At 46.9% G+C, this 15209-nt stretch overlaps 1 protein-coding gene across 2 annotated transcripts in view; it reads right to left on the bottom strand.

The window, feature by feature from the left end:
• Positions 1 to 394: 394 nt before the first annotated feature.
• ep300a (EP300 lysine acetyltransferase a) overlaps positions 395 to 15209 on the bottom strand; it is a 36264-nt gene continuing 21449 nt past the window's right edge. For both annotated transcript variants that reach the window (XM_029246614.1, XM_029246615.1), the window contains exons 18-31: positions 13968 to 14207; positions 13540 to 13628; positions 11714 to 11794; positions 11038 to 11094; positions 10283 to 10360; positions 9894 to 9961; positions 8636 to 8786; positions 8048 to 8194; positions 7568 to 7681; positions 6829 to 6994; positions 6492 to 6659; positions 5653 to 5814; positions 4789 to 5070; positions 395 to 4569 (exon numbers count right to left, since the gene is read on the bottom strand). In XM_029246614.1, the coding sequence (XP_029102447.1) occupies positions 1774 to 4569; positions 4789 to 5070; positions 5653 to 5814; positions 6492 to 6659; positions 6829 to 6994; positions 7568 to 7681; positions 8048 to 8194; positions 8636 to 8786; positions 9894 to 9961; positions 10283 to 10360; positions 11038 to 11094; positions 11714 to 11794; positions 13540 to 13628; positions 13968 to 14207 (4599 nt within the window). In that variant the 3' untranslated portion in view covers positions 395 to 1773. The remainder of the gene's footprint in view (positions 4570 to 4788; positions 5071 to 5652; positions 5815 to 6491; positions 6660 to 6828; positions 6995 to 7567; positions 7682 to 8047; positions 8195 to 8635; positions 8787 to 9893; positions 9962 to 10282; positions 10361 to 11037; positions 11095 to 11713; positions 11795 to 13539; positions 13629 to 13967; positions 14208 to 15209) is intronic.

Here is a 15209-nt window from a genome sequence, read left to right as displayed (position 1 = left end):
GCTTCCTTTCAGCAAGCACCAGAATGTCCACAAAAGACGTGGCCAAGATGAACTTTCAAAAACACACAAAAAAGTTTTTTTTTTTTTTTTTTTTTTTGTTCCAGTCTGTGAGTCCATTGCTCTCTTTAGGGAAAGAAAAAACAGTTTGAGTTGCCACAGTCTGTACAGTGATTCATTATTTATATACTCATATGTGCATGTACACCACCTGGATCTTCAGATTATCAACATTTACTCAGCGGTCCCATGTGGAACATGAACAAATGCAGTATCATTTTGCATCACCGTTACATCTTCAGTTAAATTAAAAAAAAAAAAAAAAAAAAAAGAAAAAAAGAAAAAAAAAATTGTTCAACTGCTGTAGTTTCAAGTTTTATTTTCAAAAATAAAATTAAATAATATATCTATATATAAAAGTTTTTTCGTTTAGAAAATAAGTCTCAAGCCATATTGCCACTGTTTTCATCGTGTGGTGCTCGCCACCCCAAGCTATAGGCTGAACCTGTAGTGTGTGTCTGTTCCCGTTTGTGCCGACAGACCGGAACCTTCCACCGAGAGCCACCTTTGTTGGTCTGCACTCTTCTGGAACTCAAACTCATCAACCCCCCCACCTTTTTATTGAGAATTTATTCATTACTTTCAAGGGAGAGGGCTAAACCAAAATAATCTCTCTCTTGTCTTTCTTAACGCCTCTACGAATTGAGATCTTAAGATTCATTTGATTACGACAAAAAGGCATTCGTAAGTCCGTTGTTTGTTTTTTTTGAAACTCTAAAATAGTTGCAATGTTCTGGGCCTTGGAAAAACCGAGTCGTGGGTGCAGGGGGCACAACTGCATCTTTGCAGGGTTCCGCTTTTCAGAAGCCCCACGCGTAGTGAGGGCCTGCGATTTTGGGGGGGGGGGCTCATCTTTAGCACACATCCCATTTTCTCTGGGGGCTACGGAGAGCACGGCCCATGCCAGAGCTCCAACAGCACAGCCTGCTGATCTTAAAACTCCCAGAATGCAGTGGGAGGACCCTGGTTCTGTAAGTCCACAGTCACATGACAGAAAAAGACATTCATAGGGACGCTGTCCACTCTGGGGAGTGCTGAAGGAAAACCAACATCCAATTATCTACCAACACTGTTTTATTTGAATCCCCTTCTAGCAAAACTCTAATATTTCATTTTAAAAAAAAAACCTCCCCTTGCAACCCTCCCATTCCATTTTAACGGCAATTTAAAAATATATATAATCTTCTGTGAGTTATAGCAGTCTCAAATTATACATGCCAAGAAACCACTGGAAAAAAAAATAAAGCAAACTAATTTTAAAGGAAGAAATGCAGTGATGTTCAGAATAATAAAAAAAACTAATAATATCAACCTCACGCTTTAAATCAGATACAATCGTGACTGGTTCAAAGATGAAAAAAGAAAATATAATTAAGTCCTTTGTGTTAATTAACTCTGTCCTTTAATTTATTTGCCACATTTAAAATCTTAAAAATATGTATTAAAAAGGTAAATACCCACCCCACACCCCAAAAATACTACCTGTGTGTCATTCTCTGAAGGAGTGATACACTGCCTTATTCTCCCCACCCACCTCTGTACACAATTTGCAAAAAAATATATTAACAGCAATAACTTACCATTCATGTACTTTATTCATTCATTCATTCATTGACTTATGTATTAGTGCATCTCCCATAGGAAGTGCAGTTCTTAATTATATCGAAAACAGTTTTAAATAGTAAATGAGAGATCGGAACTAGGCATCCTTCTGTGCTACATCATGCCTAAGGTACTGTGATTCATGTTGGGCCGAAGCTCCTCTGAGCTCCCTGACATCAGGTCCGACCCCCCAGCGCCATGCAGCCCCCCCATCCCGGTCAGCTGGGACAGCATGGCGCTCGGGTCAGCCCCGAAAGTGCCTGGGTCCATGGAGTTTTGTTGTTGGGGCGGGGGCACCGTCAGGCCTGGGTGGTGCTGGGCAAGGTGCCCTGGGTGTGGGGAACCTGTCTGGGTCTGGGGCGAGATGTGGTGGGGTGAAGGCTGGGGCTGCATGCGAGGCGAGGGGCTGGAGTGGGGCGGCTGCGACTGGGGCCGTGGCGATGGCTGCGGAGAGCGCACCTGGCTGCTCAGCGATGTAAGCGCTGGGCCCTGCAGGAGGGGCGATGGCGCCATCGGCTGCTGCTGCTGTTGTGTCTGCGGCTGCTGAGGGCTCATGGGGCTGCTGTGTTGGGCTGGCGAGCCGCCACCCAGATGTTGCTGCTGCTGTTGCTGCTGCTGCTGCTGCTGCTGCTGCTGCTGGAGAATGCGCTGGTGCAGGGCCTGCTGGAACAAAGCCTGGGACTGCGGAGGCTGGGGACCGCTCTGCGGAGGGGGCTGCTGTTGCGGCTGCTGCTGGAGAGGACCTCCATTGCCTCCTGCTGGACCTGGGTCAACCCCCGGGAGGGCAGCCATGGCGTTCTGCTGCTGCTGCATCTGCTGCTGCTGCATCTGCTGCTGCTGCTGCATCTGCTGCTGCTGCATCTGGAGGTGGTGCTGGTGCTGCTGGAGCCTCTGCTGGAGGGCGGCAGCGACCTTCTGATGGGACACAGGCCCTTGGTAGACTTGATGCTGTCCCGGCTGGCCTCCCTGCTGCTGCACTTGCTGCTGCTGCGGTGATGGGCCACCTGCCTGGGGCTGGCCGAGATAGCCTTGCTGCTGGGGGGGCTGGGGCTGTTGGAACTGGGTGTGGTTACCCATTTGTTGCTGCTGCTGCTGCTGTTGTTGTTGCTGCTGCTGCTGCTGCTGTTGCTGGAGTTGTCTCCTCAGCAGAATCTCTCGGAACTGGTTGCTGATATTGGGCTGCTGCTGCAAGGCCGCTATTTGCTGCTGTGGAGCCATGGAAGGCACACCCCCTCCCTGGCCCACCTGCATGCCTGCTGAAGGCACTGCCCCAGGGTTCACGCTGACTGCCTGGCCGTCTGAACCTGCCAGGGGCGCACCTGGGGCTCCACTCGCTGAAGCGCCCTGGTATTTGGCAGCTCGTTGCTTGATGAAGGCAGCCATGAGCTGTGGGTGGAGCCGCAGGATGTTAAGCACCTGCTGCTGCTGCATGGGAGAGGTGGGAGAGCGCAGGGTGCGGAGGAGCTCTTGAAGGGCGGCTTGAGGCAGGTTGCCCCCACCTGTAGGTGGTGCTGGGCCCCCGGGCATGCCCATGACCCCACCGCGGCTCACCTGCTGCTGCTGCTGCTGGCTGCCAGCCATTCCTGGGTGGCCCATTTGGCCCATCATGCCCGGCCTGGGCTGGGGCTGCATGCCTGGGCCTCCCCACCCCTGCTGTTGCTGCTGCTGGGGATGCTGAAGTTGGGGCATCTGGGACTGCTGCTGCAAACCTGGACCCCCCACCATGCCCTGCTGTGGCTGTTCCAGGTGAGTGCAGGCCGCTGCTGTCGCCTGAGGGGGGAGCCCTTGGGCCCCCATAATCCCTCCGACAGGATGGCTCATGCCCATGCCCTGTGGTGGTGGGGGCTGATGGTGCGGGTTGGGAGGCATCATGCCGGCTGCTTGAACCGCTTGGCGCTGCAGCATCTGCGGATGTGCCATTTGCCTCTGAGTTTCTGCCACGCGCTGGATCTTCATGGCAATCTCCACAGCCGCTGGCGGGGGCCCCGAAGGTGGTTGCTGCTGGGGTTGTTGAGGGGGCGCTGCTGGAAAGAGGCTTGGTTTCCCCAAGTAGGTGCGGGGAGAGGAACTTGGGGGCCGGGGGCCATACTGGTGCAAGCCGTTGCCTTGCGGGGGATGTTGGTCAGAGCCCTGCTGAGGAAGCTGCTGCTGTGGGGGCTGTTGGACCTGGGGAACCATCTGTTGCTGCTGCTGCTGCTGTTGTTGCTGATGATGCTGATGCTGATGCTGAGGTGAGCTCATCATGCCCCCTCCTGACATTGGCTGGAGGTGTGGGTGAAGCTGCTGAGGTGGGATGCTCCCTGCCCCGGCCTGGGGCACTGGGGGCAGGCTGCCTTGGGTAGGCGTTTGTGGTGTCGGAGGCTGGGTACCACCAGATGTGGGCGTGCTGGGAGCAGTGGTGCTATTATTACCTGGGGAGGGCAGGCCCCCACCCGCTCCACCGATGGCAGGCTGGCCCGTTCGCTGCATGCTAGCCACCCGGCGCCGTAGTAAATGTGCCTGCTGTAGGCGGTGCTGCAACTGCTGCTGCCGTAGCTTGTGCTTGATGTTGAGGCAGAAGGGCACAGGACACTTGTTCTCCTGGCAGTGCTTGGCGTGGTAACAGCAGAGTGCAATCAGCTGCTTGCAGATGGGGCAGCCTCCGTTGGTCTTGCGCTTGCAGCCCTTGGTGTGCTGCACCACACGCTTCATCTTCTGGCAGGAAGGCAGCGAGCAGTTGGCATTACGGCACTGGCAGGCGTGCACCAGAGACTGGATGCAGCGCTGGATGCTCAGGCGCCGCGAATCTCCAGGGCTTTGAGTGGCTGCTCCTGCCTGGCTATTGCTCTCGTCATCCAGGCCCAGACCCAGCTTCTCCATCTTGTGCTCGTGACCTTTGGTGTTGTAACAGCTGATGCACAGATCGTAGTCCTGCAGACAAGAAAACATAAAGTTAGACTGGCCTGGGTGGATTAGTTTAATTATTAAATGAACGCCGATGACGGCACTTTCTTTGTCAATGTTTTGTCACCAATCATGGCGACACCATTTTTGGAACGCTGATGATGTCACCTTGATTAGTTAGAAACCGTTCACAAAGAAAATGCCAAGCTCAGAACCTAATGCCCTCTAAACCCCAGCAGAGCTTGCCTCGCAGACGGTACAGTGCCAGCGTGTCTCCACGTGGTGCTTGCACTCATTGCAAGTGTAGACAAAGCGGTCTTGGCTCTGGTTGTGAAGCTCTACCAACATGCACATGGAGCTCCACTTAGCACGCCGCAGCGAAGAAAACTCCCAGTGTTTGTCTCGCGCCAGTGTCAGGAAGGCATCCCTCCCATCCATCAGGTCACAGGCCATCAGGGGATCCAGCTCCAGAATGGGTGGCAGAGAGTTGGCTGTGGGGCCCGCGATGAGTCGAATCACAAAGAACACCTGCAGAGTCGCAAAAGAAGGAAACACACAGGAGAGGTTGGAAATGACCCATAATGACTTTCATTTACTATACACCAACACAAGTAAAGGGCATCCCTGCACACAGCCTCCGTGACCTGGTGCCGATGCTACAGCTACAGCATTCTTAAATCTCACTTTACAGAACAATGGAAAACACGTTCCACCACAAACCCAGCAGACATCATTAGCTTGTTGGTTTGAGCAAGCCTTCCCAGCTCATGTTACAGCCTCAAGAGATAAGAAAGGAAGTTGAGACTGATTTAGACCACTGTTCTACCCAGAAAAAAAAGTCAGCACCTCAGCATCATAACTGAACAGCCCTGGATTAAAGGCTAACAGACAACAAGTGTTCTCAGTATTTAATGAGTAATTCCTACAAAGTGCTACATCACTATTCAGAGCGTATCAATGCCCATCTCTACTACAGCGGATAGTGTGATTGCATGTGCTACAGCACTTTTTTTTAGATCTTGAAGCAAAACACCAACATTAACAAGGGTCCCCAAAGTCAGGACAAGGTTTAAAAAAAGCAGCGTCCCAAGAACAGCTGTGAACCCTGACCTCCTTGTGCTTCTCCATGGTGGCGTACAGCTTCTGCGACAGATCATTAGACACACTGGGCATGCCCGGCTTCTTTTTGTTGGCTCGACTCAGGCTGCTCTTGTTCTTGCTTGTCTTCTTGTTGTTCTTCTTTTTGGCATTCTTGCTGTCACCTTTTGAGGCCTATGGGGAGACAGAAGATCTGAGTACAATGCTTGTCAATTTAACAATTAGTCCCTTTAGACACTTCCTACATTTAGTAAAAATGGAATTTAAATGGCATCAGGTTCACCATAATAGCCACTGGTTCTTATTTTACCCTGAAGCAGTTCAAGTTCAGGTTCACTGTAGAAAAAGATTAAACAAAAAACAGGACTGGAACATGAAACGTTCTTGAAATATCCAATATCCCCTCCTTTCTCGCATTTGTATTTATTCATTTAGCAGACACTTTTTTACAAAGCGACGTACAACTCAGAACAATAACAGTGAGTGCATTACATCAACAGAATAAGAGACTTGGATGCAGACAGGTGATTCCTGAGTACAGTCAGTTTGTCAAATTCCGCCATATGATGCAGTGCATGTTACATGAGCAGCTGCATAAAAGTTTAGCCATTATCCAACAATTTCTTGTAGAGAAAAATTAAACATGTACAAGTTTATCGTGCACTTAAGAGATCAGCGAAGAACTGAGCCCAAAAGAGTTGAATTCTGAGACCTTTCTTAAATGTAAAGAGAGATTCAGCAGTGAGAGGAGGAAGTGTTCCACCACACTGGGGGACTAGCAAGGAGGCAGAGGTTGAGGAATGTAGCGGTCTAGTTGGGGAGTGGCGAGTGATCAGGTTCCTGACACTTACATCAATGCTCTCACTTGAGGTGTTGTTCTCCTCCCGCTTGCGTTCTTCTTCTTCCTGCTCCAGCTCCTTGATGCTCTCCTCCAGCACATTGGGCCAGAAGTCCCCCTCAAAGTAGGGTAGCTCCTTGGCACTGGTCAGCCGGTCCTCCGTTGCTTGCTTGAAGATATCCTACAAGGTTTGGGGGGATAAAAACATTTAAACATAGAAAGCAGAAGGGGACAACTACAATGGAGCAAGTGTTCAATTACAATGACTTAGGGACACTCCATAAAACATCTTCCCCTTTGTTCTGGAGGTACAATGCAGGCTGACCTCCAAAGGATACTCTGCTACCCACCTTGTAGTCGTGAACAATGCGTTCTGCTACTGCCTTGTCAAGCATTTTCTTGTACCACTCCTGCAGTCTCTTGGGTTTAGGGATCTTCTGGTCTGCCGGGTGGCAGTGGAAAATATAGTCATCCCCCTCACTGGGTGGACAGGCCCAGATGTGGCCAGTTGTAAACCTGGAGTGCAGCAGCACAGACGCAAGATTGTTAGGAACACATACAATTCAGTCAGGAACAAGAGAAGACGACGACACAAATGCAAACTCACAATGAATAGAGGGGAAAGCCACATACAATTAATAACTTGAAGATCTTTAGCATGATAAATACTGACACCACAGTAACAATGCTTGAACAAAACTGTGTGCTATATCCCTCGTTTGCTTGATTATTTTGTTATTAGCCAACATCCTCATGGATCACAACCTTGCTGCTGTGAAGAGGCTTTAGAGCTAAGCTGTCTAAAGTACTGTGCCTGTGTTGTACAGTAGGAGCTGGACAAGACGTCCTCATGGACAGGAGCGGCCTCAAACCAGCTGCAAGTCATACCGTGGAGAACTCTGGACAGTTGGGCACTTATACACTAAACAGTTGTGCAGAGTATAGAGTCTTCCTGGACAATGAGGACGACATTGTGTTAGAGCATACGAACTCAAGGGACATCCAACTGGAAGAAGGTGTACATGCTGGAGAGACTATAGGTTGAGGTCAACATGCTGGTATTTTGTATAGTGTGATGAAGGACCTTACCCTAGTTTCTTGACGTACTCCAGGTATCCAATGAGGATCTCGTGGTACACGGCTGTCCGAAGGCATCTTGGCTGGAAAAAGTGAACACTATCCAGGTAGGAGATGTACACGCGTCTGGAGTGGGACAGCAGAGAAACAGTCATACAAAGGAATACTGAGTGGAAAATAAGTGATAGCATAACACTGTTTTAAAAGAGACAGAAGAGGAAGGTTGTTGTCTAGGAGTTTGAAACCACAGGCCACAAGAGAGGCTCTACAGCTGTATCAAAGTACCAGTCATGAATTTAACCTTTAATCAGACCGATTAAATGAGTCAGATGGTATGAGCAAGTCACTTTTAAACATCTGTAGAGCACATGTATTAAAGCAACACAGATGAGAACTTCAACTAAACAGTAAATGAAAATTAAAGAAGTTGCTCATTAAGGAAAAGGCTAATTAAAGAAAAATATTATGCAGAGAAAGGGTTCTTTTCCTCACCTCTGATTGGGCGGCGGGCAGTCTGAGCCGTACTCCTGCACGTGCATCCCAAAAAAGCAGACATCAGCCCCATCGATGTCCTCAAAGGCAAAGAGAGCCTTGGTCCGATACGGGAAGGAATCTGCCATCTCACCACTGTCCACAAACCTGCAAGCACAGGACAGCACGGGAATGAGCACATCCTTACACCGCGGATCTGCTGTTATAGCAACATTCACCATGTAGTGGGCACATACCATACATGGTCCCGGGGAATTCTGAGCCTCTCAAAACACACATCTCCTGAAATATCTCCACAAACATCAAGAACTGTCCTGTATTTACACTCATCTTGTTTGCAGCACACTGCAGAACATGTTATATGTGGCACGGGAGTCCAAAGAGAAACAAAATTTTGTTCTCCTGTATGTGTGTCTCACCTATAGGTGGAATGACAAAGCTGACTTTGAAGAACACAGAAACAAACTCATGGTTTGTTACTGGTTACTCTGTAACTGTTGTTAGCCTGCATGTGACAAAACCCCACTTCTTCACTTCACATTGCAATTTCCCCTTCAAACCACTGACCCCTCTCACAGGGAATCTCACCTGGCCTTCATGCCTGGCTTGACCTCCACCACCTTGTCAGAGACGTGGACCACGCGGATGGTGACCTCTCCGGACTCTGGGTGGTCCTGCCGTCTCAGGAAGTCATTGACTCTTGTTTCCAGGAAGCTGCCCAGCTTGGTCTGGGGAAGCCCTATGAAAGTGGCAGGAGAGTGGTATATAAGGTATAGGAGAACTGCGAATGGGCAGAACAGGTTACAGAAGGTAGAAGGTAGATTGGGGTGCCAGAAATAGTAGTAACTGGTTAGAGCTGAAGGGGGTGTAATATACTCCAGCTCAATCTCAGGGCCATTGGCCGCTAAAAAAGTCATAGAGCAGAAAACCAATGATCAAAGCTTGTACTGTATTTGCGCCAAAAGAAAAGGAATGATATCTGCAGCATTGCACTAATGCTGCCCCTGCTCAGAGGATGCTTATGTCACTAACGATAGCCCCCTGCATCACTTCAACCCAGACTGCATTTCCTAAAGTAACCTAAAACAACAAATAGACTTCCTTCATCTGCACCTTGTCTACCCGAAGCAGTTAAGACCTCACACAACAACCACTGCATCTGCAAAGCCACTAGCATTGTGGACGACCCCCCTCACCCTTCTCATTGACTCTTCGCCCTTTTGCCATCTGGCAGAAGGTACAGGAGCATCCGTGCCACCACCGGCAGACTCCGCAAAAGTTTCTTCCCTGAGGCAGTCAGATTACCCAACACTCTGCTGGCTCCAAACGCTTACCTGGCAGAGTCAAACAGCTAACCCAGCATGGCTCCATACACTACAAACTGCCTTCAGAACAGCCCTTTTTTGTTTTGACCTGTGCATTTATTGTCCTGTACTCCTGCTCTGTGTTGCACCACGGCATCTCCCATCCATCCATTCATCCATTTTCTTTCCCGTTTGTCCTAGTAGGGATATACGTTACCTTTAAAACATATCTGCCCTACATTCCCTAAAGTTATGCATCTTGGGGAGAGAGAAAATAATTAATAGGATAATTCTTTGTCCATTTAGCAAATGTGCCCGTTGTTGGTTAAAATGAATATCAATGTATATGGAGCTGACATAAAATGTTGACAAAGCTATAGAAACTGATGTTTTTTTAAAATGTGTACCTGATTAATAGCTGATTTACATATCACTATATGTGCACGTCTGTCTGAAAGTTAGAAGAAGTGTATCCCCAGTCCCAGTGCTAGAACTTAATGAACCTAACAGGTTGTCCCTTAGCTGTGAATAACTATACTTACTTTTAGCTGCATATTTATTCTCCTTACGTGACTTATTGGCTTTCTTCAGACAGCCATCGCACACAAACCTGCAGAAAGAGGAGAAGGCACAGTTGTGAAAGTAGGTGGGATAAAAAGGGCAGAGATGCTGCTTGAACAAAATCAAAGGAAGCAAAAAGGTAGTCCAAAAAGACCTTTATAATTCAGATGGCCAGGTCAGAGTTTAGTTGTCTCCATATATGGAGAGTGTTTTATTTTTATTTTTTTAATACAAAGTAGCCCATGCCAACAGACAAAACAAACATGGAACCCTAGAGATTTGAAAAAGATGTCACATTTTTCTCAGTTCAGACAGAGTGGGACAGAGAATAAAAAAGAATGACAGAAAACAAAAATGTACACTGGCTCACCCTGATGGCCATATGGTTTCATTGTGCAGCACACAGATCTGATGCATCTTGCGACCACAGTCAATACATTCCACAAACCTGCAGGATGGAAGGAAGTTGATAAACAGTTAATTTCCATTTTCTTGCACTGAATTTTTCCGCTTTTTAAGCTCTTCTTTCCAATTGATTGAGCCTGATTAACCAATTCCTTTATCTCCCCCTCAAAGCACATCACTGTCAACTCAGGAGGCACATATCTCATCCCATGTGACTACAATATCACCTCCTGTTCACACTGTTACAAGCCCTTGGTGATACTGGTAGATGGAGCAGACTTTGAGGAGAGCACTATTTAATTCCACTGCAGCCCCGAAGGCACTCAACCAACTAGAGATGTTACTATGAGTAACAAGGAAGACAGGATGCCAACCAATGTAACCCATGCAGTGGACCACAGGGCAATTTCTCATCCCCAGACTATTTACCACATATTGCTACTGTAGCTCAGCAAGGGACTCTGTAACATGTATAAGGTCTGCAGATTTACTACCATGGGTAAAAGGTGCGGCAGTCTTTACATTCCAAAATACCAGACAAGACGTTGTTAATCTATGGTCCAATATTAACTTGTACAGGTTTAAATCACTTCTGCACAACTCATATCAACCTTGGCTCCCCACCCAGCTCTGGACAGAGTAATCATAAAAATGGCTTCAGAGTCCCCTTTTTGGGGCAAAAGTACTGAAAGAATAAAGAAATCTGAAAAGGCAACGTACAGTTCAGGGTCTAGCATGTCATTCTTTTTCTTCTCAAACTGATCTTTACTGATGGACCTGAAATGAAAGAAAACGGGTTCAGCGGAAACAGATGAGGGGTTCTGGTCATTACTCCATGTCAACAATCCCTGAGCTCAGCTTACTACATCACCTTTCTGTCTCAGGGTTAGCATTCTAAAGACAAGCTATTGTAATGATGGATGACCTAATGATCTAGTGATTCTCCTCAAGCCATCCAGTCTTTTCCAAAAACGAGTTCAACCCCACTCGTGATGACATACAAAAACTTTTTGTTCTCTCTTAAAATTTCATGGGTGACAAAGTAGAACAGACTTTTAGTTAATCAAAAATAGTTTGAAGGCTGACAATAAACCAAGGAAGGTAGACTAATTTCAGCAATAGAGGGAAAACCAAAGGACGTGGACAGAAATAAAGACATTTCAAAGAAAATGTTGAAATAAAGCAGATAGCACTCGCAAAAAAGGAAACATTAATTTATCCAAAACACCAGTAGAAAAGATGTGACAAGAAGGAAAGTGGATGGAAATAATTTAGTCTGACACATCAAGAGGATGCAATTTTTTGACTGGTTATAAGTTCCAACTTCCATCAGACAGACATCCAGACGCGTAGACGGGAATAATGCTAAGGCGTGTCAACGCCAACGTATACTTACGTCTGTGGCTGGGAGGGGTCATCCCCCAGGGACACACTCTCGCCCTGGATTTCGTTGAAACACTTCTCACAGAAGTGGTACCTGTCAGCAAGAAGCCCATATTGTGGTGAACTACACCGTTCCGCACAGCACAGCCAATCACAGAGAGGGCACGATGGAGCAGCCACCAATCAGGGCAGGCCAAGGGAGGGAGCAGGCACACGGGAGGAGCAGAGGGCAGGGTCGTCGTCGTGCAGCCAATCGTGATGCAGCATTATTTTGGTTTGGGGATTTTTGGATTGGTCAGGCGAAAGCAGGCCAATGCAGACACCACAAGCGTTAAAAAAGGGAGAGAGAGGGAGAAGGGGTAATGGGGGCAGGGATAAATTAATATTAAAAAGTGCAAAAATAAACTGTACAGACAAAGACAAGCATGAGTCAGATGGCAAAGACTTGAGGGTTACGACAAAGATGACCAAAGCACAAAGCCAAAGCAAAGCACAGATCATCCTCCAGCAAGTCACAACATGGCTACACAACAGGAGGCTTAGTTTGCAATTAGGGGACATGGGGAGGGGTGTCTTGTACAAAGATGATCGATTATTATTCTCTGCATCCATTCAAAGCAAGAAGAATGTTAATTCTGGGTGGGGGGGGGGGGAAACACAGTAAAAACAAACCCAATAAAGCTGTGCAGTACCAGTGAAAAGTCTGAGTACACTTGGAGGAAACTGGCGTTTGTTCATGAGCCATTCTGGTAACAAGTTGGATAGGAAATAAGGCGCCATGTGTTCTTCAGCTGCTGAGTTGTAGGACACTTGGGTGTTGCTTTGCTTTCACTCTTCTGTCCAGTTCTTCTCATACAAGTATTGGCCAGGTGGGCTTACACTTTTCAGTGGTACTGTACACATCCCCAGCAGAACTACATAAGATACTATATCTGATGAATGTGCAAAAATCTGATAAATGCTAATGAGGTGGTAAGGATATAAAAATGTGCTCAAAGTTATTTTAGTGCTATCCGGTACGGCATACTGTGGCATTCAGAACATAAAAATGGACCTACTTCAAGCTTTAGAAAACTGTTACAATTAATCCAAGAATAACTGCAGTGTAAAATTCTCATTCTCAGAATTCTCCATCATTCATGTATTTGTGTTAATAATACACATTAGTCATTATTTTAAAGTTCAAAAACTACCCTGAAGTCTTGCTAGGGCATGAAGGTGGTGAAAATGAGCACTCAAATTTGAGAGTTACAGAAGCACATATCCTTTGTCAGCACACACAAGCTCAGTGATGTCTTCCAACAATCTCAGACATACACACATACGCAATCATTAATATTGCCTAGTTCCAGTTTGAGAATGAAAAAATTGTTACGTTTTTACATTGAATTGTGGACACTCCAGTGTTTTGTGTGTGTGTCTGTACATGCATACACCTGAACAGACTGATAAATGCCACTACGTTACAGTAGTTGTTAGGTGCCGTCGAGTCAATGTCGACTCACGATGACTCTATGGATAGTTGTCCTTTGCTACTACTACACTAGTAGTGTTAGCTTTACTATAGGCCCCAGTTTTCAGTCTTAGCAGTAACAGTGGTTCTGGATCAAACAGGATACTAGGAAGTTGAGCAGTTTAGACTAATAATCTGATGACTGCTAGTCAACTCCCGCAAAGTCACAATGGATGAAAGCATCATTTGAGCAACCCTGTACATTCAAGTTTAAGAGTCTGTGCCCCAGACAGAGCCAAGCACAGATTATGTCATGGGACACGTGGAGTCTCTGCTTCTCTCCCAATCCAGAAGATCCCTCATGGGTTGGGTGGCCCCTTCCTTACCTGTTCTGGTAACTGAAGTAGGCTGCATCACGAGGTATTGTACACAGCTGCTTTCCATAGCAGCAAAGTGTTTGGGGGGAGAATTCCAGCTGTTGGACAAAACATACACAAAATAAATTATCTATAAAAAGACAATCATGGCAAACAAATGGTGAAAAAAACACAGAATTGTGTGAGTTAAGTCACACCTTGCAACTATACTCCACTGAATTAAACAATTCTCTTTAGCAGTGCAGAGATAACGTGATACATTAATAAAATTCACTTCAGAAACCCTCCTCGAGCTATAAAGTGATAAGCAGAACTTTTTACAAAGAGAACTTTATTCAAAAAGCACCATCTGATTCAAACTGCCAAACTGTTTCCAGGGCACACTAGGGCTGCTCTACACATACACACAGGCATCACCTTTGGTCCCAGTCACCCACCTTCCTGCCACAGCAGTAGCCCAGGGTTCGCATGACTGGATCAATCTCCTGCTCAAACACCTCGGCCAGCTTGGAGCAGTACTTGTAGACACGCGAGGTTTTGCGGTTGTAGAGCCAGGCGTTGTTAAACATGAGCCAAATGTCGTCCACATACTGCCAGGGCTCTTGGTACTGGCCCGTGTCCAGTTTCCGCTTGATGGTGGACAAATCCATGGGGTTCTTCACAATGTCAAAATAGTCCTAGGAAAAGGAGAACATGGTTTGGAAAGCCATCAAGAACCTTACAGAATTTTTTGCAAATTTTGGCTCTTTCCAGAAGAGTCCCAAGGCTGATAACACAGATCGAACGAGCATGACAAAAAGCACACTTTAAAGCTTTGCCCATTGGACTGGTGTTACACTTTGTGTAGTGTATGGATAGATGGAAGCGCTACAGTGTTGAGTGACTTACAGTGACCACTCGCATGGTTTCTAAGGTAAGAGGAGAACAGAAGTGGTCTACCAGATAGTGTATGGACAAACTAAAATAATATCAGAATTCTAAGATTGAGACCAAGTTCAACTGGTTCCAGTTTAATTATGAAAAAAAATGCTAATTATGATTTAAAAAAAAATCTCTGTGGAACATAGCACTAACTATTTCTGGGTTCAAACCCCTCCATGGGTCTCTGCAACTGCAAGTCTGCTGTGAGGAAGGCTTCATCCGGACCTACACTTCTTACCTCTCACTGGACCTCCTGGCCCTGACAGAAACCTGGATTAACCCTGAAAAAATACAGCCACACCTGTAGCCCTCTCCACCAACTACTCCTTCTCCCACCCTTCACGTCCCTCTGGCAGAGATGGAGGCACATACCTGTTCATCCTTCCCCAGTGGGAGTATTCGGTTCTCCCTCTAAACCTGCCTGGTCCATCTTCCTTTGAATTCTATGCTGTCTGTATCACTACTTCAACCACACTTGATGTGGTTATTCTCTATTACCCTCCTGGCCCTCCCAACTGCTTCCTGGGTGACCTTAACATTTTGTTGAGCTCTCTCCCAGGGGACAACACTGTTGATTCTCCTGGGTGACTTCAACCTCCATGGTGAGGACATTCAAGCAGCCTTGTGTCACTCCTGTAGTCCTTCAACCTCTCTATGCCCAAGTCCTCTGCTACTCACAAAGCTGGCAATCATCTCGACCTTGTCCTCTCTTAAAATTGTGGCTCTTCTGTCCTCTCCGTTATTCTGCTGCATGTCTC

The sequence above is a fragment of the Scleropages formosus genome, chromosome 20 (genome assembly GCF_900964775.1).
Source record: "Scleropages formosus chromosome 20, fSclFor1.1, whole genome shotgun sequence".
In the NCBI taxonomy this organism is placed as follows: domain Eukaryota; kingdom Metazoa; phylum Chordata; class Actinopteri; order Osteoglossiformes; family Osteoglossidae; genus Scleropages; species Scleropages formosus.
The sequence above is the reverse complement of the archived record's forward strand: the minus strand, read 5'-3'. Positions and strand labels throughout refer to the sequence as shown.